Source organism: Bombus vosnesenskii, unplaced genomic scaffold, assembly GCF_011952255.1.
Source record: "Bombus vosnesenskii isolate JDL3184/JDL3185 unplaced genomic scaffold, Bvos_JDL3184-5_v1.1 scf7180000014460, whole genome shotgun sequence".
Classification (NCBI taxonomy): domain Eukaryota; kingdom Metazoa; phylum Arthropoda; class Insecta; order Hymenoptera; family Apidae; genus Bombus; species Bombus vosnesenskii.
In genome coordinates, this window is record NW_022883464.1 from 10,548 (window position 1) to 37,461 (window position 26,914).

Here is a 26,914-nt window from a genome sequence, read left to right on the forward strand (position 1 = left end):
ATGAAGCACGATTGAAATTGGATATTCGATTTCTTACTGGGGAGAGAGTTTTCATATCGTGTTTACTGTTTCACTTCGCAAGTGTGCTTTACAGTATACGTTAGAACTTGAAATCGAGCTATTTGAGTTAAAGTAGCTTGTAGCTTGAAATGACGTTTAAAGGATATAAGAATAATAGAAGGCTAAAATTCAAAAGTGTATATATACATTACTAATATATAATGCCTATAATATATAATATAATAAATAATAATGCCTATATATTGGCTAATTTATCAATTAATTAAATCCGTGTATATCAAGTTTTCTATAATTTAATACTTTCGTGTAACTACAGAAATTTGATGCAATATAAAACTTGATTAAAACAGCGATTCATTAGGAAACGAGAATAATGATGCAAATATTTTTTGTAGCCATTATATAGGATTTCGATCGCATAATTAATCAGTATCAACTTACCAATGATATTGGGCGGAAGGATATAATGAAAGGTAGGCGGTATACAAACCGCAATCATAATCATTCCCATGTAAACTTTAAAGTAGCAGCACATGTTTTTAGTTGTAAGATAAGTTCTAAGTCGTAAAAGCGAAACGAAATGCGCAAGCCAGAAGTATCTGCAACAGAAATCAGAATACACTCGTTTTCGCATGGTTGGATCATTTTCGCGTGGGACTAACCTGATTGAACCTAACGCGGGATAATTGCTCAACTCACGACCTTAACCAGCCCGCTTGATTCTCTGTAAATGCTTGAAATTGACGCTTGGATTCTTTCCAGATTAACTAGCTTTGCCATCCCCCCCACCCGTTATCTATTTTCTTAGATCGACTTAAACTGCCGCAACATATTATCTTTCTTCTTTTCTTTTCTTTTCTTTTCTTTTCTTTTCTTTTCTTTTCTTTTCTTTTCTTTCCTTTTCTTTCCTTTCCTTTTCTTTCCTTTTCTTTCCTTTTCTTTTCTTTTCTTTTCTTTTCTGTTCTTTTCTGTTCTTTTCTGTTCTTTTCTGTTCTTTTCTTTTCTTTTCTGTTCTTTTCTGTTCTGTTCTTTTCTTTTCTTTTCTTTTCTTTTCTGTTCTTTTCTGTTCTGTTCTTTTCTTTTCTTTTCTTTTCTTTTCTTTTCTTTTCTTTTCTTTTCTTTTCTTTTCTTTCCTTTTCTTTTCTTTCCTTTTCTTTTCTTTCCTTTTCTTTTCTTTCCTTTTCTTTTCTTTCCTTTTCTTTTCTTTCTTTTCTTTTCTTTTCTTTTCTTTTCTTTTCTTTTCTTTTCTTTTCTTTTCTTTTCTTTCCTTTTCTTTCCTTTTCTTTCCTTTTCTTTCCTTTTCTTTTCTGTTCTTTTCTTTTCTTTTCTTTCTTTTCTTTCTTTCTTTTCTTTCTTTCTTTTCTTTCTTTCTTTTCTTTCTTTCTTTTCTTTTCTTTTCTTTCCTTTTCTTTTCTTTTCTTTTCTTTTCTTTTCTTTTCTTTTCTTTTCTTTTCTTTTCTTTTCTTTTCTTTTCTTTTCTTTTCTTTTCTTTTCTTTTCTTTTCTTTTCTTTTTTCTTTTCTAAAGCCCTAAATCGCTGGCTATTATATTTTGTACACTCAATTACTCTGTAAGTCATAAGTACATATGTTTTACAACGTTATTTGTCATATTTCAGTTAAACCCCAGAAAAGCCAGAAATATATTTGCAGCGTGTTTTAACGCGTCCCTGGCAAAGATCTCAAAAACGAGTTGCGACACAATTTAAAGCGACAAATAGCACCGCGTGTCTCGTTGTGGTAACACACGGTTCGCCAGCTTTTTGAAAGCGCTCTCCGTTTGCTTTTTCCTCTCTTCCCTGTCTCTTCGTTTTTTTCTTAACGAGCAAAACCATTTTCGCGAGGACGAGAGTACGGAAATGACGTACTGGCAATTTTGTTTTGTGATAATACAAGCAGCTCGGTTTCAGTGAATTAAACTTGGCCCCAAGCTTCTACTTATCCCTACCTTCCTTTCCTTTATTTTCCCTTCTATATCGGTTTTGCGGTTTTCCACATTTCCATCACAATAAACCATGTTTTTTCTCGATTTTACATGTTAGCCAATGATTCACGGCAAAAGCGTCGACTGTAAAAATATTTGTAGTTGCAATAGCAACAAGTATGTTTTCTCAAATAGAAAATATTGGGAGCGTACACGCTGGCAAAACAATTCATGAATAGCTCGTCCTCTGCTTGTTATTTGTTTCGATACTGTTAGCAAACAAATTCATGAAACATACTGGTATAGCGTAAAATGAACATAAAAGTTTTGCATACACTTGAGAGCTGAACTTTGGCTGTTATACGTATATTATATATATATACGCACACAGTTATGTATATGTATATATATATATAGAAAATTCCTTAGAACTTTGAGCTTAATAACATATTAAAATCATTAACGTTAAGGAGGTGAACTTTACTTACTAATTACCAAAGTTTCTTCCGCCAAATAATACATAAAAATTGAAAAAGATAATGTAACTAGTTTTAACTTTTTTTTGTGTTATAATTTGAATCACTCGATTTATCCGACTGAGGATGGTCGATCGCAATCTCAATTTATACATATTCTCATCGCATGAAATAGATCACATGAGGGATTTTCAAAAGTCGATGGAATATTAATGGTGATTAATTATTTACAGGTGTATTCTGTGCGGCTAGAGCAGTCTCCTAATGAATTATTGAGTACCAGGAATGTTAGCGGTAAACAGGATTGCGGCTATGAATGATTCTCTAATGTGTATATTAGAGATGAATTTGATAATTTATCCTCATAATATGCAATCCGCTTTTAAGTGGAAATCATAATTAACAATTTCTGTTTTTTTACAATTTAACAATTTTCCAATTTAATATAAAATAATATAGAATAACATAACTGTCATTTCTTTATAAAGCGAAAGAAACTTGGGACAACCTAATAGGAATTTACTTTTATTATCCATTATAAAAATGGATTGTTAATCCTCTAGGAGATACGAACAATATAATTGCAATTAATAAGGAATAAGCTAGCATAACTTAAACCAGCTTTTGCAGAAAGCTATTAGCTGAAGATGTTTATTAAACAATGACAACATGAATTTTCTTAAGTAACCCATTTGCTACTTAATCTACTTCGTAAGTACTGTGTGTCCTAGCCTTCAAAGGATGCAATTTTAACCAGAATGTTTCACATTACCTACAATTACCGTATTGTTTCCTTGTAATATAATTTATATTTACATTATCTACGTTACGTTACATTCTACGCGTTAATGTAATGTGATTTTTATTTCTAATCGAAGTTATTTAAAATTTGTAGTATCTCAATAAAAAATTAACAGCCTGCAAAAACTTCACAGAAGCATTAGTATCTTCGAAACTATTGAATTCAAATGGCTAATATTCTTTAACAATATGCACTCGACGACGTTTATCGAGAGAAGTATGTAACGTAATAGTTAAACTTTCAATTCATATACATATATCGTTTATGAAAAAGTAGTCATTCTGCTTTTGTGATCTGTGACACACTATAAATTCTCATAAGCTAACTAACGCGTAATCTTCTGTAACGTATTAATGTAATATAGGTATGTATATCTCGACTTTGAGCAGCCAATTGGTGATAAATAAGCTTTAGTACATACACGTACTTTCTTACACGTAACAAGAGACCAGTTAACATCTCTGCTCTTAAAAGAAAAACGAAAGAAACTCTGAAAAGCTGCAGAGTTCAGGTCGAATAACACCAGCTCAGATAAATGACCCTCTAACTTACCTTTGTCCTCATCGACGTCAGTGATTTTAAAGCTAGTTATAAAGTGCACTTCTCAGCCAGCGTCCACGGCAGTCAATATTATTTAACGGGTCTTAACGCGATGTAAAAAGGGAAAAAGGAGGAAAGAAGGAACAGGGAAGCAAAGAGAAGAAACGAATTTTTCATTTTCTCGAAACTGGATCAAGTTTCAGGCTGCTCGCCAAAGAGTCTGTAGCTAACGAGACAAGATTAGACAAACCACGCTTTAAAATTTCCACAGAACTATAATAATCCTCGAAATCAATACGATTCGTCGATCCATCGCCTGATTAAAAAATGAGATAGGATGAAGCTCACTAGTCGGCCTTTGAACTTTCAATAGTGCTTACGGCTCGTATACTCTAGTTTGAATGCTACAATGTAAGCCAAGTCAGCTGTAACTAGCGTTCGCGTGATTGTCGCTATCTATTATTCACGCGTTACACGTTCACCAGACAAACGCGTCTACCGGTTGACATTGTTTTCTGTCCTGAGTTTCAAAGCAATTATGTTGCTTCGTGTAATCAAATCTCGCCAAACTAACGATAAGTTCTTGTTTGATCTTACACAGTTACTAAAACTATACAAGTTAAACCAATCTAGCCTAAACAAGTAATGTCGTTATATATTCTTTTTTAAATCTATATATTGTTTAATAAATCGTGGTTAGGATATAGTAGCTGACAAAAATATTCGGACAAATATATTTGTAGAAACATTTTAGGAGTGTATTATGCATAGTGGCACCATTTAATACTGTACTGTGACTATCATGGTAGTGTTGGTATTATTCGAAACTAATCTGAAAATCTGTATGGAATTTGTAAGATATTTAGTACGAGTACTGTGCATTACTGATATGTACACAACCGAGACGAGATAACGAAGGTACTGCTCTCCATCGTTCATCGCTACGCGTTGCCAATAGCAACGTATAATGCATATATATCTCGCAAAGACCATAAAAGTACCCAATGGAACCACGTTTAATATTTGATAATAATGTCCCATTACAGTTTCGTCATTTTCAATTAATTAAACACGATCCTCTCTTTAAAAATTAGAAGATAAAATACGTAATACAAATCTACTCGAAATCTTTTAAACCTTACGGACGACTACTTATGGTCTTTAAAAGCAGCAGGGATTAGCAGAATATTAACTGCGGATTTTTCTTGGACCGCAGCATGCAATATGGAATATGATTATTAAAATGTACACTGAAAATTTCATATCCATAAGATACTCGTGCTTGTAGAACCTTGAAAATGAATTCTTAACCCAAATAGTCGACCGCGATACTCGAGAAATTTTGTGAAGCTGACGTCAATACCAATATGTACCGTCGTTGTGCTATTATTTCGTGATAAGCCGTATTGATTGCACTTCCATTTCACGGAATTAATTTTTCCACACAAAAAGTGATAACGATAATCGAAAAAAGAAAAATATACTACCACTTTTCGTATCAGCATACACAAGCGCACTCGATTTTACACGAGTATACAATTTGCAAATTCGACGGAACGATCGGATTTAATTATTTTTTCGATATTTCAGGCATCAAGTTCTATTTACACATCGAACGTTGAAATACGGCGAAATACAAAATGTACAAACCACTCTGGACATTAATTAACTTTAAACGTTATTGATTAATTAAAGAAACCAACCATTGTGTTGATTTTTACATTTTGAAAAATTGTTATCCACTTTTGCTTTGTTTAAAAATTGAAAAAAAAAATACGTTTATTGTAAGTCACGAGTATCTCTTTTATTTATTTAAACTTTAGATCAAATATTACAATTTATAAATATATCATTTATTTAGATATACTTGTAATATCTGTTTTATAAGTTTCTACAACCATTTATCTATTTATCTATTTTATTTGCACATAATCTTTAAAGACTGATTTTGTAAAGAATAAAAAATTGTGATTCTATTTAAAAACGATCGTGTCAGACTCAAGTGATAAGCGATATATATTTCAGCGATATATATATTCAGATTTCACCATCACATAAACGGTGCATAAACGGTGCTATTGGAAACGTTTCACAATGGACGTCTTACAAGCGCCTGCGATGTCCGTCATATGTAAAGCTATACCACTGAATCACGGCCGACATTTAGTGATTAAGGTCGATCACTTAGAGCTGTTAATCCGACATAATGGCGAGCAATACATCGAAGACATTATTGGAAACACAGTTACAGTTCAATTTCATTGAGCTTATTTGCAAATAAATGTGTACAATATATTTTAGAGGTTTTAAATATTATTGCTGACTAAACTTCGCGTCTGCGCATCATCTTTCTTTAACTTTTTTTGCATTTTCTTATCGACGCATGAAGACGAAATGCGTAAATTTTATTATTTATTTAAACATTACTATATTGTGCTCAAAGTAGCGGAATATCGTTTTATTATCAATATATGAAGAACTAAAAGAATTAAAAAAGAATTAAAAAAGAATTAAAAAAATATGTAGTTCAATCAATACTTCGCGTATTTTTCTATCTCCACAAGACAATATCCGGACCAGTTACGCTTACAGTATCAACAAAGATTTGTCCAGCCATACGGAATAAATCGTACTCGGTAGTTTAAAAGTATTAACCGCACGAACTCCAGAAACACTTTTCAAGTAACTTTCGAACCAATAAATCCCCGAACTAAGAACTGTCATATTTCGTCTCTATTTATCGAATATTGTTAGAAAATGCAACAAAAAGAAGTTAAATAGAAAAAGTACTTGGAAACTTAAAAGAAAAAATCTCGAAAAATCTCTTAATACTTTTTACTGTCGTCTTGAGACGCACCATATGTTAAGCTTCTTCGTAGTTACAACTTTTACCGCAGATGTAACGAACTGACAAATGCTTCGAATGGCGCGCGCGCGTCGACGCCTACACTTAAATTTTAAATAAATGTTTTTAAATAAATGTTTAAAATAATACATTAAATGTATTAACTTTGTTGCGCAGTTTCATTTAATTTCTTACGATATGGAGGGTTTGATTACGTTTAAGATATCTATTTGAATCTTTTAAATTCGAAGTTTTTTAAAAAATTACCTTAAACTGTATAAAATTAAATCGTCTTTCCACTTTGTTGTATCATAAAACAGTTACTTAAATTCAAACCTTACCGTCGTCTTAAAATATTCTATATTTTCCTCGTCTTAAAAAATCTCCCTACAGAAAGAATAAAGAAGAATAAATTCCCATACGTTAAATTTCGCGTGATTGATGGAATACATAACGATAACGAGAACTAACTAGCGACAACAAGCAACCATTAGCAAGGACAACTGGCGACTATAACTGTCGTCTCTATGATATATGGCGACTAAGGAGAACAGCCAGCAACTACGGATTACATGTAACAACCAACTGCCCCACTTCTAAAAGGCAACTAACTTGCAAACCCTTTGATGGTTTCTGTAGCGTGATATACCCCTTGAACGTGGTTAAAGAATGTGGTCGCCGCTGGACGGCCGTTTGACAGCAGAGCGATCTCGCCAATTCAAAGCTTGACATTACAAACTACCGAGAATCATTAGGCTCGTTATCGAGCATCTAGCTTTCAGAAGGTGCTTTATCATATGATATGACTTCACGATATTTTTATAGCAAGAAGAATGGCCAACCTCTAACAAAACAAATTTTTACTAAGTGCTGCATGTGAGCTGCAGGCCGGCCTACTAGGGAAATTTGACGAATGAATAAACTAAAATATATACGAATATATTCGTTATATCATAAAATGCCCGCATTATGTTCTCTAACACCATAGAGGAAACTAAATTTATATATTAAAAAATTGGAATACCTGTTATAAGAGAGTTAATTAAATTCTAACCTATCGATGACTCCATAAAAACCTTTATTTCCTAAAAATGTATATCTTTCAAATTCTCCTTAGAAAGTATCATAGAGAAAATATGAAACCTGAAAAGTACATCACGCTGATGCCTCGATCAACCCTCGTGCTTCGCAGTCCATGTGTCCGAGCGATGAATTCCCTCCAAACAAGGAAAAACCAAAGGGTGGTCTTCTTCGAAGGACGTGAGAGGGTAAGGGAAGCAACGGGAACGATGATCACGCGATATACTGGCGGCGTACGTATAGAACGGCTGTTGCGAGAGAGTTCGCAAGAAACAAGAAGAAAAAAGGAATCGTAGGCCGACGCGACTATACGCTGTCGACGGACAAACAGCGACTGAGCCTAACTGAAACGAACTCTGTCGCAGTATGAGCACGGGCTACGTTCGCGGGTCGATCGAACACGTTCCGCGTCTCTCCTCGGCACCGGCGTCAAAACCACCCCCGACGAGCGCAACGCACTGGTGCACCTGCAATATTAACCACTGGTCTTTCCTTTTTCGCGCGATATTATATCAGCACCTATGATACCATTTCAAAGACCGCAATCAAAACATTAAATACCGCATTAAAGCCATACAATAATTCGCAATATTCATTCGTAAACGTTATTGTATATGTGCTTAATTAATCGTTATTATGTTTCGAATGATTTACTACCTCGTATTCCATAAGCAGATATATGGTTCATTTTCACCTCAAGTACGATATAATTTGTAACAAATATTTATAATTCACAATGTAAAATATTTATAATTCATTGGAAATATTTTTCTATCACGGTATAGTGGTCAAATTTCACATAAATCACAAACATGTGGTAGTCAGAAGCTATACTCACGATATGAAAAATCATGAAGATGTCATGAAAAATGGCGCCCGTCCATATATATTCAAACGCAACGAACAAGTTCGAACTTTTCGAGAACAAACGATTTGTTCGATAACATCTGTCGCGAGCTTCTCTTCCTTTAACGATAACAATTGACAACTAAAGCTCGAGAGGCTCGTAAGGATGAACAGCGACGAGTATCTAGAAGCTATGTACTCACCTATGTACGCAAGGAGACTCCAACACCAAGGACGTTGGAAGTTTCGAGAAGCGAAGATGGAAACTGAAGTAGCACGTCAGGTCAACTCCGGCGAAAACTGCTAAAGAAAGAAAAATCCAACTAATTTGTTTCCAACAATAAAATGAAATTAATTTGTTTCACAAATTATTAACTGGATATTATTCAAAAATTATTCAAAATTCGCTTGATTGATTCACGGCCCGGGACATTTGGGTCATACCATTTTGGTAATGGACGAAAATGGCAGAAGGAAGAACGACCGTTTTTTTCATATTTCTCTGTCCCCGGGAAACGATGGAATGCCCGAGCACCTTGTTTCATTTCTTCTCGACATCAATTTCAATCTTTTTAAACGAAATATAATCTGAACGATGAAAAGTTCATTCAAATAACGCTCCGCGCCAAACACTCACGAAAATTAAGAAGAAACACGGAAAATTCGCGAATAAAACGGATTTCTTTGTCCCAGTGAGATAATAAACCTCGTTCGCGTATTGGTTTTTAAAATCAATATATCCACCAATGTGCACTCGTTTAACAAGGGTGATGGAACGTGCCAAAAATCTCTCAAGGGGGTCTTGGCAACGGAAGAGTCGAAAACGTCACAATTATGAATGAAAAATTCGAATAGTTGCTGATTTTACAGTCGAAACCGATAAAGAACTCCAGATATTCCCCCAATTAATTTACAATAAATTCGCGAAAATGATCGATTGCTGACGTCATTGTATTCTAGAAAGATTGTAAAACGATAAGAATTTATTGAAAAAACTTATATTCGATGATAACACTTCTAATAAGAGTACTAAGAGGAGCGATTCTGTACTCACCTTCCTGTCTCGAAGTACCGAACGCAATTAACCGTCCGCCCAGGATGGAACCGTTCGGAACTTTTGTAAGTCACTGCACGGCCGCTGCTTATGGTGGAAATGTAATAGATATAAGTACAGAGCGCGTGAGCGAACTAAAAACGCGATAGAGAGGTAGAGAGAGGATTCCGTCCTTGTCTAATGACGCGCACTTGTACAGGAAATATGTAACAGCGGTATACGAGCAGCGTCAGTGTCCACTAGTGTGCATGCCTGATTAAACAAGGACAGGAAGTATCTATACATGGTGTTCTCTTTCTATTTCCATGTTGCATCCATCTTACTATACAGTACACACACTCAGCTATTCTATCATTATATTTGTGCGTTGCTTATGTGTGAACCAAACATTTCCATGGCAACAAATCGTTTGTCTCTTGTTTGATGCACGGTTTTCAACGGAGTTGAAAGAATTTTTTTAAGAGAAACGTAATGGACGGGTTGTTTTTAAAGTAATAAACGGAAATTCTCGTATCCATTGAGAAACGATAGGCGATTTGAAAGTGTCACTATGAACGGTGATTTATCGATGCAAGGTAGTATGAATAAGATATTTTATAATCTGCGAAAAAAGGTAAGGAATATTCTAGATTTTAGATTTTAGATTTTAGATTTTAGAATTTAGAATTTAGAATTTCCACGTCACAGACGAGTGTGTTTTGTTATTTGATTTGTAATATTGCTGCAGTTCTCTTAATAGCTGTTCGTTTCATGCGATACTCGCACATAGTATCTATGACTTTTGCTTCTAACAATTTTTATAATTAGGCTGTATCAAATATTTTTAACGTTCGTGTTTCATGAAAAATCATGTGTAACTCGTTGAATTCGCAAATGTAACAAAAAATTACATGAAAAAACTTATATTATTGTAATGAAAAAATAATTACATTAGGAGGAGAGTCGTATTTCGGAACGTCATCGCAACATATTATACCTTGTATGTGATTATTTGGAACACAATGGGTGAGTATATTATAATTAAAATATATTCCTAGTTCCAATTCTCTTGAATAGTGTCAGTGACCAATCGAAATAGAAATCAGTGGACATCGTGGAAAGAGAAGGCGAAACCAAATTTGAAAATTCGACATCGGTAATTCAGTAGTTAAGAATAACTCAATCGATAATGTAGATTAACTAGTTATAAACAAATATATGAAATATAAATTCAAATTATTCTTATCCATCTAAAAATTGGAAATTAAAGAGCAGAAGACAAGAAATTATCTTCGAGGATTTATATAGTAAATACATTCTTTTGCCCGTCTTACCTAGAGATAAAACAGTTGTTTGATGGTTATCTTATAGTGTTCAGTCATTGCGAAAAATATTTTTAATCAGTTAAAAACTATAATTAATTAAAAACTACATTTTTTTAGGTATATAGACATTAGCGATGTATTATTCCGGGAAGCTCGTCTGTCTCCCGAACATCGGGTCTGCGACAACATCGATTTGGAAATTATCGTTGCAGAGTATGAAAATTATTACAAGATGAAATTTCAAAAATATCCCATATTGTGTAAGAAAATAACTGGAAGGGAAATGACGAGGGAAGTGACAAATGCAAGCAAAACGTAAGAATTTAAATTATTTAACGATATTAAACGGTATTCAACGTATCGTATTCAACGTATCGTATTCAACGTATCAAATTCAACGTATCGTATTACAATATGATCCAGTGTTTGTAGAAGTATTGAGACAAAAGCCAAATCTGTTAGTAAACAAGCGAGAAGTGAGCCTGTGAAAGAGACGAATCTACAGCAGAAGATAACTGATGACAATACGAATCATATTAATCTCGCAATGACAGTGACGTCAATATTCCCCAATGAGAGTGATGGACGTTCATCAGAAGAGCTATTTAACGTCCCAATGGAACAATCCATGCAATCGAAGATATTGAAATGCATTGAAAAGCTTTATTCAGATAATCCGGAATTACGAAAGATTGCTGAGGACGTCTCATGTGTAAGTTATTTTCGATTAATATACGTATCGTAAAGCTTTTAAACGATAAAATTCCCGTCGATAAATCGTCCAACGTATATCGACGATGACGTGATTTCGGTAACGCTTCGAATATCAAATTACGTAACACTTACTTAATATAGAGAAGACGCCATTTTATCTTTGTATCGTCACAGGAGATCGTAGTAAACAAATTAAATGTACATTGGGATGACGTTATAGGCCTAGAAGAATGTAAAACCGCTGTTAAGGAGGCTGTTGTGTATCCCCTTAAGTATCCTATCTTTTTTGATGGCCCGTTTTCCCCCTGGAAAGGTATTTTGCTGTACGGCCCACCTGGTACAGGTAAGATACTCGCATTCTTTTCATTTCTGTACGTGTTTACAAGAAATATACAAAACAGGGAAAACGATGTTAGCGAAGGCAGTCGCGACAGAATGCCATTGCACCTTTTTTAACATAACTGCCAGCTCATTGGTCAGCAAATGGAGAGGCGATTCCGAGAAGTATATACGTGTGAGTTGCTTTGTCTATGTAAGTTTCTTTGTTCCTTTGTCTATGAAGGAGAGATTCTAGGTATAAAAAGATTTGATTTTATTTTTCGTCATTTATATATAAATAGAATAGTTGTTTGGAAAACGAAATGATATCATATTCGCGATGAGGCAATGAATTTAAGGAATTTCGAATATAATATTTAATGAATAATACATTTGTTAAACTGAACAGGTTTTATTTGAACTTGCCTATAGTCATTCGCCTACAATTATTTTTATCGACGAGATTGACTGGATCGCCACAAATAAAGGAGACTGTATATTGTCTGAACCTGCAAAGAGATTCAGATCAGAACTTCTTTCTAGATTGGATGGATTAGTGTCTAATGAGAATTCTAATGTAGTTCTTCTGGCTACAACTAATTCCCCTTGGTACGTATATCACGTTATTTCAATGTTTTCTAAGTAGAAAATATCGTAATATTTCTCCAAATTCCAAATATGTTGTTGTGTTGTTTGAAGTATTCCTTCATTATTATTAGTATAATAGAACGATAATATTTATTGTAAATATGTTATTAGGGGCATTGATGCAGCTTTACTCAGGCGTCTCGAAAAGCAAATATACGTATCATTACCCAATGAAGTTGCTCGACTTGGTATATTCAAATTATACCTTAGCAACCACTTATTAGAAAATACAGATATTGTAAACCACATAGTAAAATGTACTGAAAGATATTCTTGTGCAGATATAAAATTGCTTTGTAAGCAAGCGTGGCTACTAGAAATAAGCCCGATATGGAGGAGACTTGAAAAGAAAGAAACACCTGTTACCACTTTGAAATATGAATTAAAAAGTTATGAAATATTAGCAAAATTGTTAAAAAAAATGTCACCTACAGTTATGCAAATAGATAAATATGATACGTGGAACAAATAAATACGCAATCGTAATGACAGATATTGAGAAATATAAATAAATGGATTATCGTTCGAGAAATCACATTCGCATGTGTGTGCATGTGTGTATGCGCGCATGTGTGTGCGCGCATGTGTGTCATGTGTATGCGTGTGTGCGCGCGCACACGCTATAGGCTAAGTTTAAAATGTTCGGTTGTATTATATCCTTGTATTATATATGTCGGAGATGAAAGGAAAACCGGAGCCTTCCCTTTGCAATTTTGAGGAAGCCTTCTAATGCTTTAGCCTAGATTTTATCATAACTGTAATTAAGCAATTGTCATTTGTAATTGTTTGATATTTGTGAAAGCGAAAGTGGGTTCGAGGTGACAACTGGTTGCCGAACGTAGCCACGGTCACGGGATAAACGTTTTGCCTGACGAAGGTATGGATCGGTTGTATTGTTCTCCCTAGAAATCACATTTGTGAATTGTACTTTAGAGATGTCGATATAATGGGACACACGTTGTATTAGGAATCAATCTCCAGACAGAAACTGCCTAGTAACGGCGTTTGAATCTTTCTCGATGTTTCCAAAGAGTATACAACAAACTTTTGACAGAAATTGCCTAGCAACAACGATTGGAACCTTCTCGATGTTTCCAGCGAGCATATAACAAACAAATGCAGTCGTATAGCGAAAAAGATTTTCATCAGATATTCATTCGTGTGATCGCCTTGGAAAGTGATACATCGAGCAATTTACCGAGTGTCTCGGCAATTGTATTTTGTGTTTAAAATTATTCTACACATAGTAAAGAGTTATCCCGTTGACCGTGGATTCGTTTGAACCCCGGAACATTGTTAATAGCGTTAATTAAATTCATTATTCGTGAAACCTATCAATCGTTAATCTCATTATACGTTAAATTCATTATTCGTAAGACATATTATTCGTTCCTCTTATTGTTCGTTAAACTTATTAATCTTTAATCTAATTATTAGTTAAACTTATCGTTTGTTAATCTTATTATTTATTAAACTCATTATTCATAATATTTTGTAAAATCTTGTTCATTCGCGTAAATATATTCTCTGTTTCGTAAAACAATGGCTAATTCAAACGAAGGATCATTACGCGCCTTAAATCCTAATGATAACCCGACATATATATGTGAGTGTATTTTATCAAAAATATGTTTTTTAGTTTTTCTTATCTTAGTAATTATTTTTAAAAAAATAAAGTCTTATATGAAAATAAAGCTGTTCTTTATTTCAAATAATTGAAGTAAATAAATACAATGAGTTTTATATTTTATTATATCTTATATTATCGTTATATTGTTATTGAAAAAATTGATATAATCAACAGTTCTTCCTGTTCTCTTGATTGTTTCTTGCTTGTTTCAAACCATGATAATAACCTACAAAAGAAATAACATAGTCCATTGAAAATTTAATATACACTAAAATACTTATATGAAATAATTACCTGTGTGAAAACCACTAATATACCATGACATCAACATACTTGAAAGTGCGTCTGTATCATTATCTGGTAATCTAGTACATTTTATTAAAATTTCGTATTTTTTTTTCCAAATAAAATGTTAAACTTATTCCAAATTACTTATTAATATTAGAAGTATTCAGCATTTCATTAGAATTTTTAAATTGTACTTACTTGGCCATTAATTGTGGTGGTAAAGGAGGTGCAGGTGGCATTATATCAGTCATCGAATTGAAAGATGGTCCCGGTATGAAGTGATGTTCACAATCCATTTCTTCTACATTATATTTTTTCGAATTTACATTTGTAGAAAAATTAGTCTCACAAGTCTCGTCGTTCTCTTCATTGAATTTCTCTTCCAAAGCTTTCTTTTGTTGTGCTATTTGACTTTGCAAACCTTCTGATTCTAAAAGAGAACTCAACTCGACTTTCTCTGTATTACCATAGCCTAAACACAGAGTAAAAGAAATTTTTGTCATTTAATAGAATGGCTGAGTGACATTCAGTTACTGTCCTTACAGGCAATGTATTAGAATTTCCCGTGCATAAATGTATATGTATAAATGTTTGCCTTGATATATGTAGCAGCTAATAATGAACAATAAGTAACATGCATGTTTATGGTTCATGACCCTATATCCCACGGGTCTCCCCATAGACATTGACAGGTACTCCTGCCCAGTTAAGAACCTGCTGAATGACACTGTGATAGACTATGCGAAAGCCTTTACTTCATATATATATGTATTTTTAGTACATTTCTTAATTGACATAACCATCATGCTAAAGGTATTACCTACAAATTTTACAACACACGTGCCATTGTTTTCGTAAATTTTTGATATTATAGCTTCATAAATTTCTCCATCCACTGAGTATATTGCACGACAAGGTGCTCCTATGATCCATTTCTATAGAGAAAAGATGTGTATACAAATAAATATAAGTAAATAGCAAAATAAAATAATTTGCTTCTTAATCAATATATTTAATAATATTCTGTATCAAATTTGTAATATTCTATCAAAATCACAACCTTGTGTAATTTACTTGCGTGTTTAGGCTGCTTAAGATTTTGTAGGTTTTCTTTCGGTTGAGAATTTCCAACATCCATTCCCATTCGCTTGATAACTTCTTCTTTTGCTAAATTTATTGCTTTATCATATGCTTCTATTAATGCACTATCGTCCCAAACATTATCATTGGCTGTGTCTGTATCCTTTTGAGATAGCAAATTATACGTTATTAATATCGATACAAGTATTTTATTATCAAACTATTGCAAATTATCATATATGTCATTTTTCAAAAATTGACTAAAAGGTAATGGATACTGTTAATTACTATTATGCTAAGATCTTGTACTAAAATAATGTTAAAACCATTACGTTTCCATTACCATACATACGTTTCCATTTCCTCGTATAAAAAGAACATTCATATCATCTGCCATTTTAAAATAACATCATTTAAATATTGAATTTGCTTCTGAAATATTAATTTGTCTCATTTCTTTAACTCTAACACATTGTAAACAATGATGACATTATACCAACTATAATACTAAAAATCTATTCCCCATTCATTCGAAAGATTATTTTTTGAAGCAAGGTTAACATTGAATGTTCCCACACTTCAATAACTGTATTTTACTTTCTTTACAATATCTAACAATATATTAGAATACTATAAAAAAATATTGTATGCACAAAAAACTGTTTATAGCGAAATAGCAAAAGAATTAATCACATATTATAACTAAAACGAGATTGTTAAGTAGATTATATTATACTGCATATGCGTTAGTGTTTCAGCTGGTAAATATAGTTTTTATATCTGAAGATAAATAAGATTTAATTCTATAAAATTGCATAATGAATTATACATCTATTTATTACTATTCGTATTTCCCCTTAGTTGTATGTTGTCAATAGCATCAATCACGAACATATAAATAAATATAGAAGAAACCTCTATATGGTTTCTTCTATATGGAAATGGAAAGGGAAAAATGAACATGGAAGACAAGAAAGTTTTCTTCAGGTTTAGCGTATGCGTGATACGCTTTGAATGTCTCAGATAAAGATAAAGATACTCTGCTCATTTCTATTTGTTCCGCAGAACGAGAAATTTGTTGTCTTTCATATTGGTTTTTACGATTCAATTTTTGGGCAGTTTTCCCTAGCGAGTGTCGGTCCCTGTTTGATATAACCAGACCGTAATTTATACAGATATGTATTATAGATATATATTTGTAAAACTGAAATCAGATGAAATAAATGTTGCCTGAGGTTTTAAACGTTTAATAAAAACAATATTTCATTTGGAAAAAAATGTAAGATATGTAAAATTACATATTGATCATTTTGCTGGTCTTGTATCATAAAACGTGTGGCCCGAAGAGCACGTGTCCGGTAGAGATACGTCACTTGTGTTGGGAACCGTTTTATAACCTATCACAGTAAAGGAACGTCCCAGTATAGCAGCCGAAGAATGCCGTGAAAGTTTCTGTACAAAGTACAATTGATCTACAATTGATATTTTCCGCAATACTTATCTGGTGTTCGGTCAGGGTGTCCCATACTCATGATATTTATGACAGTGGAATGGCGTTAGTAAATCAATTACAAAAATTTTCGAGATCAATTCTCGGTATTGCATCAAATTATTCAAAATATACAAGCAACACAACGTTACCCTTTTTGCAGGCAACAAGAGGAATATCGACCACGCAACCACTTTCAGAAAAACAAGAGTAAGTGATACAAATTTTCTTGTGCTTTCCTTCTTTTTTTAATAGAATTTCAGTACTTACCTTCCAATATAAAATTGGTGTCAAAATAATAATGCTAATAATAATGTCTAAGAAATTTTTCTCTTTGTAGGAGTATAACATCTAGAAAAATAACACAGTATTAATAGAATAGTATTAATAAGAACAACATTGACAGTGAACAACTAAAAATATAACACTGTTATAAATATATGATATACGAATTTTATTTATGTATTATTAAGACAAGTATATCTTATTTTTAAATTATTTCTATTATCATAAGTGATACATATAATTAAGGTATAATTAAGAGAAGATTAATTGAAGAAACACAAAAAATAAGGAAAATAATTATATTGAGATAATTTTTATCTTTCATAAATATTACTTTCAGAGTAAATATAACGTTTGTTAAAGCAAATGGAGAGAGAATCAAAGCAAAAGGGAAAGTTGGAGATACTATATTAGACATAGTAGTAAATAATGAAATTGATTTAGATGGATATGGTATGTTTTAAAGAAGCATAATTTACTTAATTTAAAATAAATAATCTTGAGGTAGAAAATATTTGAAAATTTTCATTTTTATCAAGTTTAATATTCTTATTATTTTTAACTTTTGATACTTTATTATATAAGTATGTTGTAATATTAAAATATAATTGATATAGGTGCTTGTGAAGGAACATTAACTTGTAGTACGTGCCATTTAATATTTTCGAAAGAAGTTTATGATGCACTTCCTGACAAACCAACAGATGAAGAATTAGACATGTTGGATTTAGCATATGAATTAACAGATACGTGAGTTCATAATAATCAGTATCAAATCATTCACATTATTAATTCTATTACCTTTTAATATTTTATAAAGTGAATTTTTTTTTGTAAATTTATGTAAAGACAGGTTAGTATTGGGTATTTCGAAATCTGAATCTCAATGTAGAATTTCAAATCGCTATCTCTGAATACTACGAAACTGAAATTATAATAAATTTTCATAGTTTTTTATTTATGACCCTATAATCATTACAAATCTGTGTTGGAATTAGCATATTTACAGTGTTGATTTTCAAATGGATAAATAGAAATCTTATTGTGTATTAGTAATAATTTGTATAGCAATAAATATATTTATTGACATATTCAGTTATATAATATTTAATTTCAGGTCACGGCTAGGCTGTCAAATAGTAATGTCTAAGGAACTAGATGGAATTGAGGTAAGAGTTCCATCAACAATTAATGATGCAAGAGCATAACTGAAATTATCTATAGGTTTTTGAAAATTTGTATACAATGTTATACATCTCTCGTTAAAAAACCCTTGTTATAATTATTAAAATATTGGTATTAAAAAAATATAATAAAGAATCTTGTGTTTAAATGTGAAGCTTATATATATACATATGTTATAGTATAATTGCAATTTTGATATTTGTACATTGCCATTGTAAAAAGCCTATCCAATTATGAAGAAAATATATCTTTTATTTTTAATATACAGGGTGTCAATTTTAAAACGTTCATCTAAATTATTTTCGTTACTATTAAAGATAAGAAGAAATTACTAAGGAAGACTTAAATGGTTTTAAGATGTGTACTTGGTTATGATAAAAAAGACTCTTGTGGAATAAATTTTGCAACTTCTGAAAGATTAGATAAAAGCTTAGAACCTAAAAAATAATTTGAAATTAATTTCGTTTAGATATACTGTTTGATTTCTTAGCTATGGGCAAGTTTAAAAGATCATCAAACTCATGGTCAACAAAACAACAGAAATGTACATGCAATGCTTTTTCGTTTCACAACAAGTTATCTGACACTATCATCATTTTCGTGGCACATGCAACATTATCGATTCAGTATAGTAATGTTTTGGATTAAAACAAGTGTCTCGACATTGGGGCAAAATATTTCAACCTTTAAGGACTAAAATTAAAACTTATGAGTTTGTTTATAATTTTAATAGATTTTATTAATATTGTGTTTACTGGTTTATTAATTACAAGAAAGTTTGTAAAAGACTGAAGTTTTACGTAAAAAGTACAAATATTCTTTCAACAAAATTAGTCAAATCACATCATTATTTATACATATTGTATATAAATAAAATATGCGGATATATTACTTTACCCTAGAATTAAAATTCAATAATATTGAGGAATCTTATTTATTCAGATTTTGTACATTATCGCTTCTAACCTCGGATAATAGAACAACAAATTAAATATTTTTAAACAAAAAAACTTTGTTCCTTTGTTTGATTTCCCTTGCTCGCGTTTCTTAACTACTTAGATATAAAATACTTACGTTTTCGAAAATTCATACTTTACAAGCTACTAAACGCTTTATCTGTTCAGAATAATTTATTGTTTTCTTAACTAGGTACATACCAAATACATCTATTAAGTTGGTATTTCTCATAATTACCAGTACATAAAGCTAAAACACTTTTGTACTATGCTTGTTATACATGGATCTAACAAATAATTTAACTTGTGTATTGTCGTTTGTATATTTTGTTACGTGTAAAATATTCTATTTCTACACTACTTACAAGTTCGATAAAGTGTACATTACACATCGTGAAATTTACATATTTTCACTTGGTTACCCTGCCCAATTCGAATATAATTCAGAACGTATGTGCTATATTTATATATTCTGCATTTGTTTTGTATATTATGTACACTGATCTGATCTTTGTAAACGCGAGTTTTACGATATTAATGAGAAATTTGCCAATTTAATGGAAGTTGTTAATTTTTTCTGGCACGTTTCACGTTAGCAGACATTTTTCTTAAGTTACAGTCGAAAAATGTTTTTATGTAAAAGAATAGGAATGATTATTAGGAAGTTATTTTAAGATGACAAGATATTTCACGTCTTCTATTTAAATATAGCGTTAAATTTTAATTCCGTCAATTCGTGTATACTCGTACATCGAATTTCCTTTTCTCATGTCATTTCTTTTCTTTCATTTCACATTTAATTACAAAGATAAAGTGTAAGTACGTTCCTCATAAAATTAATATCAAATGTCGCAAAATATACAAAAGTAAACTAAGAAGAGGGGTACATATTATTACACAAACTGTCGTTCATATTGCATATGTACATATGCAGTATAAAAACAATACTTTTTAGTTTTTAATCTGTTGTTTAAATAATCCTAATATCTAAATTTGTATCGGTCATTGATTCGATATAACTGCGTTTATTGGAAGTAATTAAGCTATAGCCTGCGCACAAGAGAAGAAGGAACAAACACGTATAGTATACACGCTTAAATAACAAAATTAAGTCAGTTTACGTTCAATGTGAACTTGATCAAAGTTCCAGTCTCGAATTATAGAGTTTCTTACTATCAGTTTACAAAATTCGATATTACGATTATGTACCGTATTTGAAAAACATAAAATGCTTTGTTCAATTTTAAATAAAACTAATATTTACCAAAGCGAATACGAAAAAAATGTTATCATCAAACTCAATTTTCAATTATCAAACTTAATCCAGCACAAATACAAATGTTCTTCGTGCTTTTTTACTTTTACTACTTTTCAACTCTCTATAGTTCGAGATTTGAGTTCCGCTAACTTTCTTTCTACTGCGCATGCGCAACAGGAAAACTTGAATTACACGTAATAGTCAAAAATTCGAAAATCTTATCCTTTCGTGGCAGCGAAAGTAACCTAGGACTAGAGGTTCCATAACATTAATAATAATAAGGCAATAATATTAATATTAATAATAATGTAATCGAGTACTACTAACAATATTAATAATAATAATAATAATAATAATAATAATAGTATGGTAATGGCAAGATACACGCGGGTATAAATTAATCATTCCTTTCGTAATATCTACGACGTCTTCGGGATATTCTTTAGAAATTACTTTATTTCTGGTCAATATTCATTAACGAGCAACTTTTCTCTCTGTTTCTTATCACGATTTTTTTCACTTCATCACAATTGTACCGTTAGAAATTATTCAAAACATTGTTAAAATGTCCATGAAATATATGCAATTGCCGTATTGAATAAGCGAGTAATGAAGTTGCTGTTTCACTGAATAAAAGTGAAATCTCCAATGCGTGTGCTCAAGTATATAAGTTAAAAAAAGATTGGTACATCAATGCCTATTATTCTTAATCAATATTCATCATTTAACAATTAGGACCGAATTTTTACAAACCAACTCTAAACCACGACCCAATTTACAAATAAAAAGATCGATGTGTAAATTAACTATCAACTATTAATCTCCAATCCTATGTGAAGATATAATGTTCGGACCAAATTTCTAAACTAACGTGGACAATTCATGCGGACTATTGGTGGTTGCTGCGCTACTTAGATCCAATGTGGCAGCCGGAAGACCAGGACTGACGCTGCCGGTTGCTTCCCGTGGCAAATGCTGCGATCTATTTAGCTTATTTCCAGGACTCGGTGGCGATCTATCTGCTGGTGTATCCGGTGGCGTAACCACGTTTCTGTGTCCGCTCACGTTCAGATGATTGTGCGTCGCCGCGATCGGAGCTGGCGATGAGAGCAACAAGGGCGGTGGGACATTGACACGTGTCGATGATGATGATGGTGATGATAGTGTTGGTACTGTGCAGCTCGGCCGTGCGTTGCGTGGCTGGTATTTAGTTGGTTCGTCACGGGCCCGACTTTCGTTGGGCAGCCAGCATGGTGGATGGTTAACGGGCCACGTAGTTGTTGTTGCTGTTGTAGCTGGGGCTGGTTCTGGTGCTGTTGCAGCTGCTGCTGACGCTGCAGCTGTACCGCCGCTTCGCACTGTTCGCGCGCTAACGCCTTCACGGCATTCGTCTTCTCCTACGAAATAAGAATGATAGGTTAGGTTGTAGTCAGGGGCCATAACAAATTAAAAAAGTTATAATATAAGAATTTACATTTTAGTTGAAATGATTCTAGTTACGAATAAGTATTAAAGATGATTCAAATCTTTTTCGTTACCGATAACCATGGTGAAAACTCTTTTGGATTACTTTCAGCCATTGTCAATCTTATTGTCTTATTATACTACATGCTTGAAGTAGAAGGAGGGGTACAGAGAAAAAGACTTTTTCTCAGTAAATATAATCGTTACTCAATTATTTTGTTCAACAGTTTTACAAATCTCCCAAAAATAAACGAGAATACGAAAATACACTGAATATCGTGTGTATGGTTATTTATAAAATCCCCTTGAAATAGTTGCGATCGCGGATCACATAAACAAACGAACCTGTCATTCTACAGAGTATCTTTTTCGGTGATATTATGCAAACGTAAATGTAACTTCGGTAGAACTCCTCGAGAACTTGTAAGCTTATATGACTCTGACCCAACCAGTCCATTCTAAAGTGTATAATTTATAAAAGGGGATTATATTAATACGCGGAGGATGTGGTAGGTGGTAAGCTTTGCATATGAATGTTTGTTGATACAACGAATGGTTAAATGGAGGTTTTCATGGATGTGATAAGGACTAGATCGAATGTTTTAACACTTATAACTAGAATGCGTATTTTTATACAAGTTTGTAGTTTTACGAACATAATCAAAGAAATAAAATTTTAATAGAGATTTGTTTTCTTATATACGTATATTTTAGCGCATTTTATGCATTTCGCGCCATTTGCGTACTTTTCAATTTCGCACGAACGTATAAAGATCCGCAATATAATTATAACGCTTCTTAAAAATGTGAAAAATCCTGGTTTCCTAAAAGCTTGCAATTGATTTCAGAAAAATTTTTATGAACTCTACCAGATAAATTATGGTAACTCTGAAAACAAAATTTCACGATAAAATGATTTCCGAGTAAAATACACATAAAAGATGATTTAGACGTGTTTGAACGTGTTCATTTTCTTTTTTAATAGCGATATGTTCTTACCCTCTGCCACACGAAGACGTTATGGACCATTGCGCATCCACAAAACACGATGCCAAGGCCTATGAAAACCGACGTAACGATTGCCGGCGTCGAATGAAACTGGATGAATGTATACAATATCATACCTGAAAGCATTGTTAGAGGATCATTATAACACGTATGCCATAACAAGCGGGACAAAGAATCAGCGCAAATACATATTCTCAATACATATAATTCTCGATGCGTAAACTATATACATATGCTTTTAATTGAAATTTTCAATACTAGTTGCAAATTATTTTTCAATTAATTTATTATTTAAGTCTTTATATATCAATTCTCGACGAATAAATTACTTAAATTATAGAGAATCTATCTTCAGACAATAGAGAATTCAATATTTTTGGTCGTTAAGTAATTTACAAATTTCTAAAACGATTACGTTCGAAGTTTTGGACAGTATTTGAAGTTTCTAACATGACATTAAAAAAAAAATAAATAAATTTTATGATATAATTAAAAAAACATTGTAGTCTATCATAATTTCTATTCCGTCAAATTTATTAAAACGCAGTTTTCTTCTGAACAGAGCCAAAATGTCCGTCTTGAATCGAGTTCAACAGCTTGACGATCGATCGAGCGAATGATAGCTGTGTAAACTATCATGACACAACGTAAACTTTAGATTAGATCTCGATCCATCCACCAGCCGTATTCATGCATGACATGAATATTCTGTTTCAGCTCTTTATAAATTAATCTGTTAAAACTTCTCTAAAAGACGATCATTTTTTATTTTTCTAAGAAAAATAATGACTATTCGGCGTTAAAATTAACTTTATTTACATTGGATTTCTAAACTGATTTCATACACTCAGAGATAGTTCACGGTATCTTTTAGATTCATGCCTGAATTCAAGAAAAATTAAACGTATAACTTATGTACTAGTATCTTTCAAAAGGTTAAAGTTGACAGAATTGAAGGAATTGGTTCTTACCAGTTAGAAAGCCGGGAATGCTAATGAAAAACCCTCCGACAGCACATATCCGGCTGATGGATGATTTTTGCAGGTACTTGTTACTCCTGAAACAGACAAAATTTGAAGTGAAAGTCAGTTTCACGATTCTATGATAATTGAACGAAATATAAAGGAACCAGTTTTTTGTTTAACAGCCAAGAATCTTTCAAAATTCTACTGTAATTGATACTTCAAATATATTTAGTCAGACAAAGGATAATCATAATCGCAACGTTAATCTTAACTTTAATTCAAGGATCAAACAGTATCATTATACATATAAAAGTAAACATAAAGTCTATCCACATTATTGTTATTGTTATTATTATTATTATTATATGTTATTCTATAATTGATTTTTATTTCTTTATTATCAATATTATTCTATTTTCTATAATGATTCAATTATAGATCTTATTTTTTGTCAATCATATTTCACTGAAAAGATCACTTTTAAAATAATCTAATAGTAAAAAATGAAAAATAATCTTTTTCTACCTTGTCTTCATTTTTTACAAACTCTGTCCACCGCCGTAAACCTATTAAATGCATGAAGCGACAAAGCAAAGCTGCTTCACATAATTCCCCGCTCACGCAGTGTCAATCAGCTCACGACCGCAAACGATACTGCTAATTTCCAGCGACCACGAACGATTTCACCGTAATTGCCGGTGTGAAATTTACCAATACGTGCTCGAATTGGTCAATAATGGATAAAGCGCTCTTGCACACACTAATCTACCAACAAATAATATTGACTCAATTGAACAACAGCGCCTAGATTAACGGACAAACCGCATGTTCCAATCATGGCAGATTTACAATCACGGCAGAAAATACATGCCGTTATAGATGTTTCCTGGTCAAGACTAATTTCCACGCGTTAAGAACATTGTAACCGGAATCTAGGAAGAACTAGCACTTCCTGGAATAATACTATTGTGTCCTCGATGAATGTCTCTCCGCAATGCCCTCGAGTGAGTTGTTTTTGTCTTTGGTCGTACGACGTCCGGGATGAGAATTCGGGGAACGGTTTTGCGCTGCTTTAATACTCGCACAATCATCCATCCATGGGACTGCATCTTTTTAGGAGGACCAGTGATTAATCTTTTCCCACTCATTTTCATCTCTAATTTCTCATGAGGCTAAGATTCCTGCATCTTTTATCATAATAATTTATTAATACTATTAATAAATTGAGACAATTTTACACGTCGTATTTTGCGTTATAAGATGACTTATAATTTGTAAAATTTACCTGTAAAATTCCTTTGTTTGTTTTACCGAAGCAATAGTTGGCATTTCTATACGACAATAAGAATTTGTTAATACTAATAATTTGTAAGGTTATCATGTTATCATTCTTCTAATGGATAGTATATTATTGAAACTCTTTTAATATTGAAACGCGATATTTTTTTGGAGAAGAAGTGCATAGTAGTAAAGAGTTGAATTCTACGGACGTAAAAAGTGGACATAACATTTTCTGTACATGGAGTCGCCTGGCCTAAACATTTTATGATTTCCGGGCAAAAAACAGACGAATCCAGCGCTGATTTTAAAGCAGCTTCATCCAAATAAGCCACAATAAGAAATTCCCACGAAACAGTTGCGTTCATCCCCTTTCGAGATCGCCGACCTCTTTGAATGCGTTTCAAGTGCGTCGTACCAATGAAACTTCGAGTTCTAGACTAATTTCTCAGCCTTTCGCGTTAAATTTAACCTTCCGCGTTAGTGTATTTCGGACGAGCTCCTATTTTACGCTTTCGTCGACTTCACCAACGTAACACGCAGCATCCGAAAGTAAAACTGTCTCTTAAATTTGATGTGACACCAATACACGACGAGAAGAATCACAATGCCATTTTTATTCCACTTCGTTAATTTTTCGTCGTAAGGTTTAGCTGTAAATAGGATTAAAAAAATTTAGATTAACGAGGAATTTAAAATTGATCTGTTAAATCAACAATTTCCATTAGTTGTCGATAGATTTTATAAACCACAGATTACTGAGAAATTATACACATTGCAAAATATTTACCATTGGTTACCCACGCTACACGTAAATTTGATCAATCTACCAATGCACTAACACTGCAATAAATTTCTATTGCAGCATTCCACGCTCCTTTGCCGCACCTTAAACTCCTCGCTAGATTTATTCCACCTTAAAGTGTCACATAACTCCTACGACACCGATATCAAATCTTAAACTCCACCAAATTCCAGAGAAACTTGATTTCGTCGAGAGTAAGAGATTAAACTTAAAAAGCAATTTATTTCATCTTTAAACTATCCCAAACTTCTTAAATATAATTTATATATATAAAATATTATACACTTATTGTGCGCATTATATATTTCAAGAACTTTGCAATAAAAAATAAAACTTATTACATTTAAGATATGGTTATATCGCACAGGCTCGAATATGATAAAGAGGTTAAATAAATGTCTCGAATCTCCGCAACAAACTCACACAAACCACCTAAAACACGTATACACAATGTGCATTCACTACGAAGTCGACTCCCATTCCCTGCCAAAATCACAGGCATGCAGAGTCAATTTCACTGCTCGAGCTAGTTGAATAGGGAAGAAGGTCGAGAGCTGGAGTTAAGGAGCATAGTTGGTAAAGAATCGCGTGCCGCCGCGCCATTAAGATCAAGCCCACGATCTCAACAATAAATATTAGACGGTTCTCTGACC

The 26,914-nt window shown here is 32.6% G+C and overlaps 4 protein-coding genes and 2 long non-coding RNA genes across 9 annotated transcripts; 2 read left to right on the forward strand and 4 right to left on the reverse strand.

The window, feature by feature from the left end:
- Positions 1-8,627: 8,627 nt before the first annotated feature.
- LOC117239907 lies at positions 8,628-10,218 on the reverse strand. The gene is made up of 2 exons (XR_004494566.1): positions 9,587-10,218; positions 8,628-8,835 (listed from the first exon to the last, which is right to left on the reverse strand). It is a non-coding gene; the product is annotated as an uncharacterized LOC117239907 (long non-coding RNA).
- A 118-nt stretch (positions 10,219-10,336) lies between these two features.
- On the forward strand, positions 10,337-13,000 carry LOC117239905 (katanin p60 ATPase-containing subunit A-like 2; the record flags this gene model as incomplete). The annotated part of the gene is made up of 8 exons (XM_033505739.1): positions 10,337-10,354; positions 10,521-10,591; positions 11,008-11,205; positions 11,323-11,602; positions 11,779-11,947; positions 12,006-12,118; positions 12,332-12,531; positions 12,682-13,000. Coding segments are annotated over exons 1-8 (1,368 nt in total), but the record flags the coding sequence as incomplete, so codon positions are not given.
- Positions 13,001-14,289: 1,289 nt separating this feature from the next.
- Positions 14,290-16,946, reverse strand: LOC117239908 (survival motor neuron protein-like). Of its 4 annotated transcripts, none has more exons than XM_033505744.1 (6): positions 16,411-16,474; positions 15,549-15,731; positions 15,309-15,423; positions 14,687-14,960; positions 14,495-14,565; positions 14,290-14,426 (listed from the first exon to the last, which is right to left on the reverse strand). In XM_033505744.1, exons 2-6 carry the CDS (start codon positions 15,630-15,632, stop codon positions 14,368-14,370), a joined length of 603 nt encoding a protein of 200 aa, XP_033361635.1. In that variant the 5' UTR covers positions 15,633-15,731; positions 16,411-16,474; the 3' UTR covers positions 14,290-14,367. The 4 variants fall into 4 exon arrangements, with proteins under 4 accessions (XP_033361635.1, XP_033361631.1, XP_033361632.1 ...); XM_033505740.1 differs by lacking the exon at positions 16,411-16,474 and adding an exon at positions 15,921-15,965; XM_033505741.1 differs by lacking the exon at positions 16,411-16,474 and adding an exon at positions 16,867-16,946 and having other exon boundaries at positions 14,368-14,426.
- On the forward strand, positions 16,946-18,609 carry LOC117239909 (adrenodoxin-like protein 2, mitochondrial). Its single transcript, XM_033505745.1, has 4 exons — positions 16,946-17,267; positions 17,683-17,795; positions 17,960-18,092; positions 18,460-18,609. The coding sequence occupies exons 1-4, from the start codon at positions 17,119-17,121 to the stop codon at positions 18,548-18,550; spliced, it is 486 nt and encodes a 161-aa protein (XP_033361636.1). The 5' UTR covers positions 16,946-17,118; the 3' UTR covers positions 18,551-18,609.
- A 2,470-nt stretch (positions 18,610-21,079) lies between these two features.
- Positions 21,080-23,397, reverse strand: LOC117239910 (WUSCHEL-related homeobox 3-like). The gene is made up of 2 exons (XM_033505746.1): positions 23,205-23,397; positions 21,080-22,138 (listed from the first exon to the last, which is right to left on the reverse strand). Exons 1-2 carry the CDS (start codon positions 23,337-23,339, stop codon positions 21,809-21,811), a joined length of 465 nt encoding a protein of 154 aa, XP_033361637.1. The 5' UTR covers positions 23,340-23,397; the 3' UTR covers positions 21,080-21,808.
- Positions 23,398-24,184: 787 nt separating this feature from the next.
- LOC117239911 lies at positions 24,185-25,596 on the reverse strand. The gene is made up of 3 exons (XR_004494567.1): positions 25,464-25,596; positions 24,704-25,365; positions 24,185-24,270 (listed from the first exon to the last, which is right to left on the reverse strand). It is a non-coding gene; the product is annotated as an uncharacterized LOC117239911 (long non-coding RNA).
- Positions 25,597-26,914: the final 1,318 nt, after the last annotated feature.

Bases quoted from the DNA above. Each gene is read 5' to 3' on its own strand.
- LOC117239908 (XM_033505740.1), bottom strand. From the start codon at position 15,965: ATGGCAGATGATATGAATGTTCTTTTTATACGAGGAAATGGAAAC. The intron at 15,732-15,920 runs GTATGTATGGTA...CTATCTCAAAAG, and splicing joins TTATACGAGGAAATGGAAAC to GATACAGACACAGCCAATGA. The intron at 15,424-15,548 runs GTTGTGATTTTG...TTTTCTCTATAG, and splicing joins ACGCAAGTAAATTACACAAG to AAATGGATCATAGGAGCACC.
- LOC117239909 (XM_033505745.1), top strand. From the start codon at position 17,119: ATGGCGTTAGTAAATCAATTACAAAAATTTTCGAGATCAATTCTCGGT. The intron at 17,796-17,959 runs GTATGTTTTAAA...TAATTGATATAG, and splicing joins AATTGATTTAGATGGATATG to GTGCTTGTGAAGGAACATTA. The intron at 18,093-18,459 runs GTGAGTTCATAA...ATTTAATTTCAG, and splicing joins GCATATGAATTAACAGATAC to GTCACGGCTAGGCTGTCAAA.
- LOC117239910 (XM_033505746.1), bottom strand. From the start codon at position 23,339: ATGCTTTCAGGTATGATATTGTATACATTCATCCAGTTTCATTCGACG. The intron at 22,139-23,204 runs GTAAGAACATAT...CTTATTTCGTAG, and splicing joins ACGTCTTCGTGTGGCAGAGG to GAGAAGACGAATGCCGTGAA.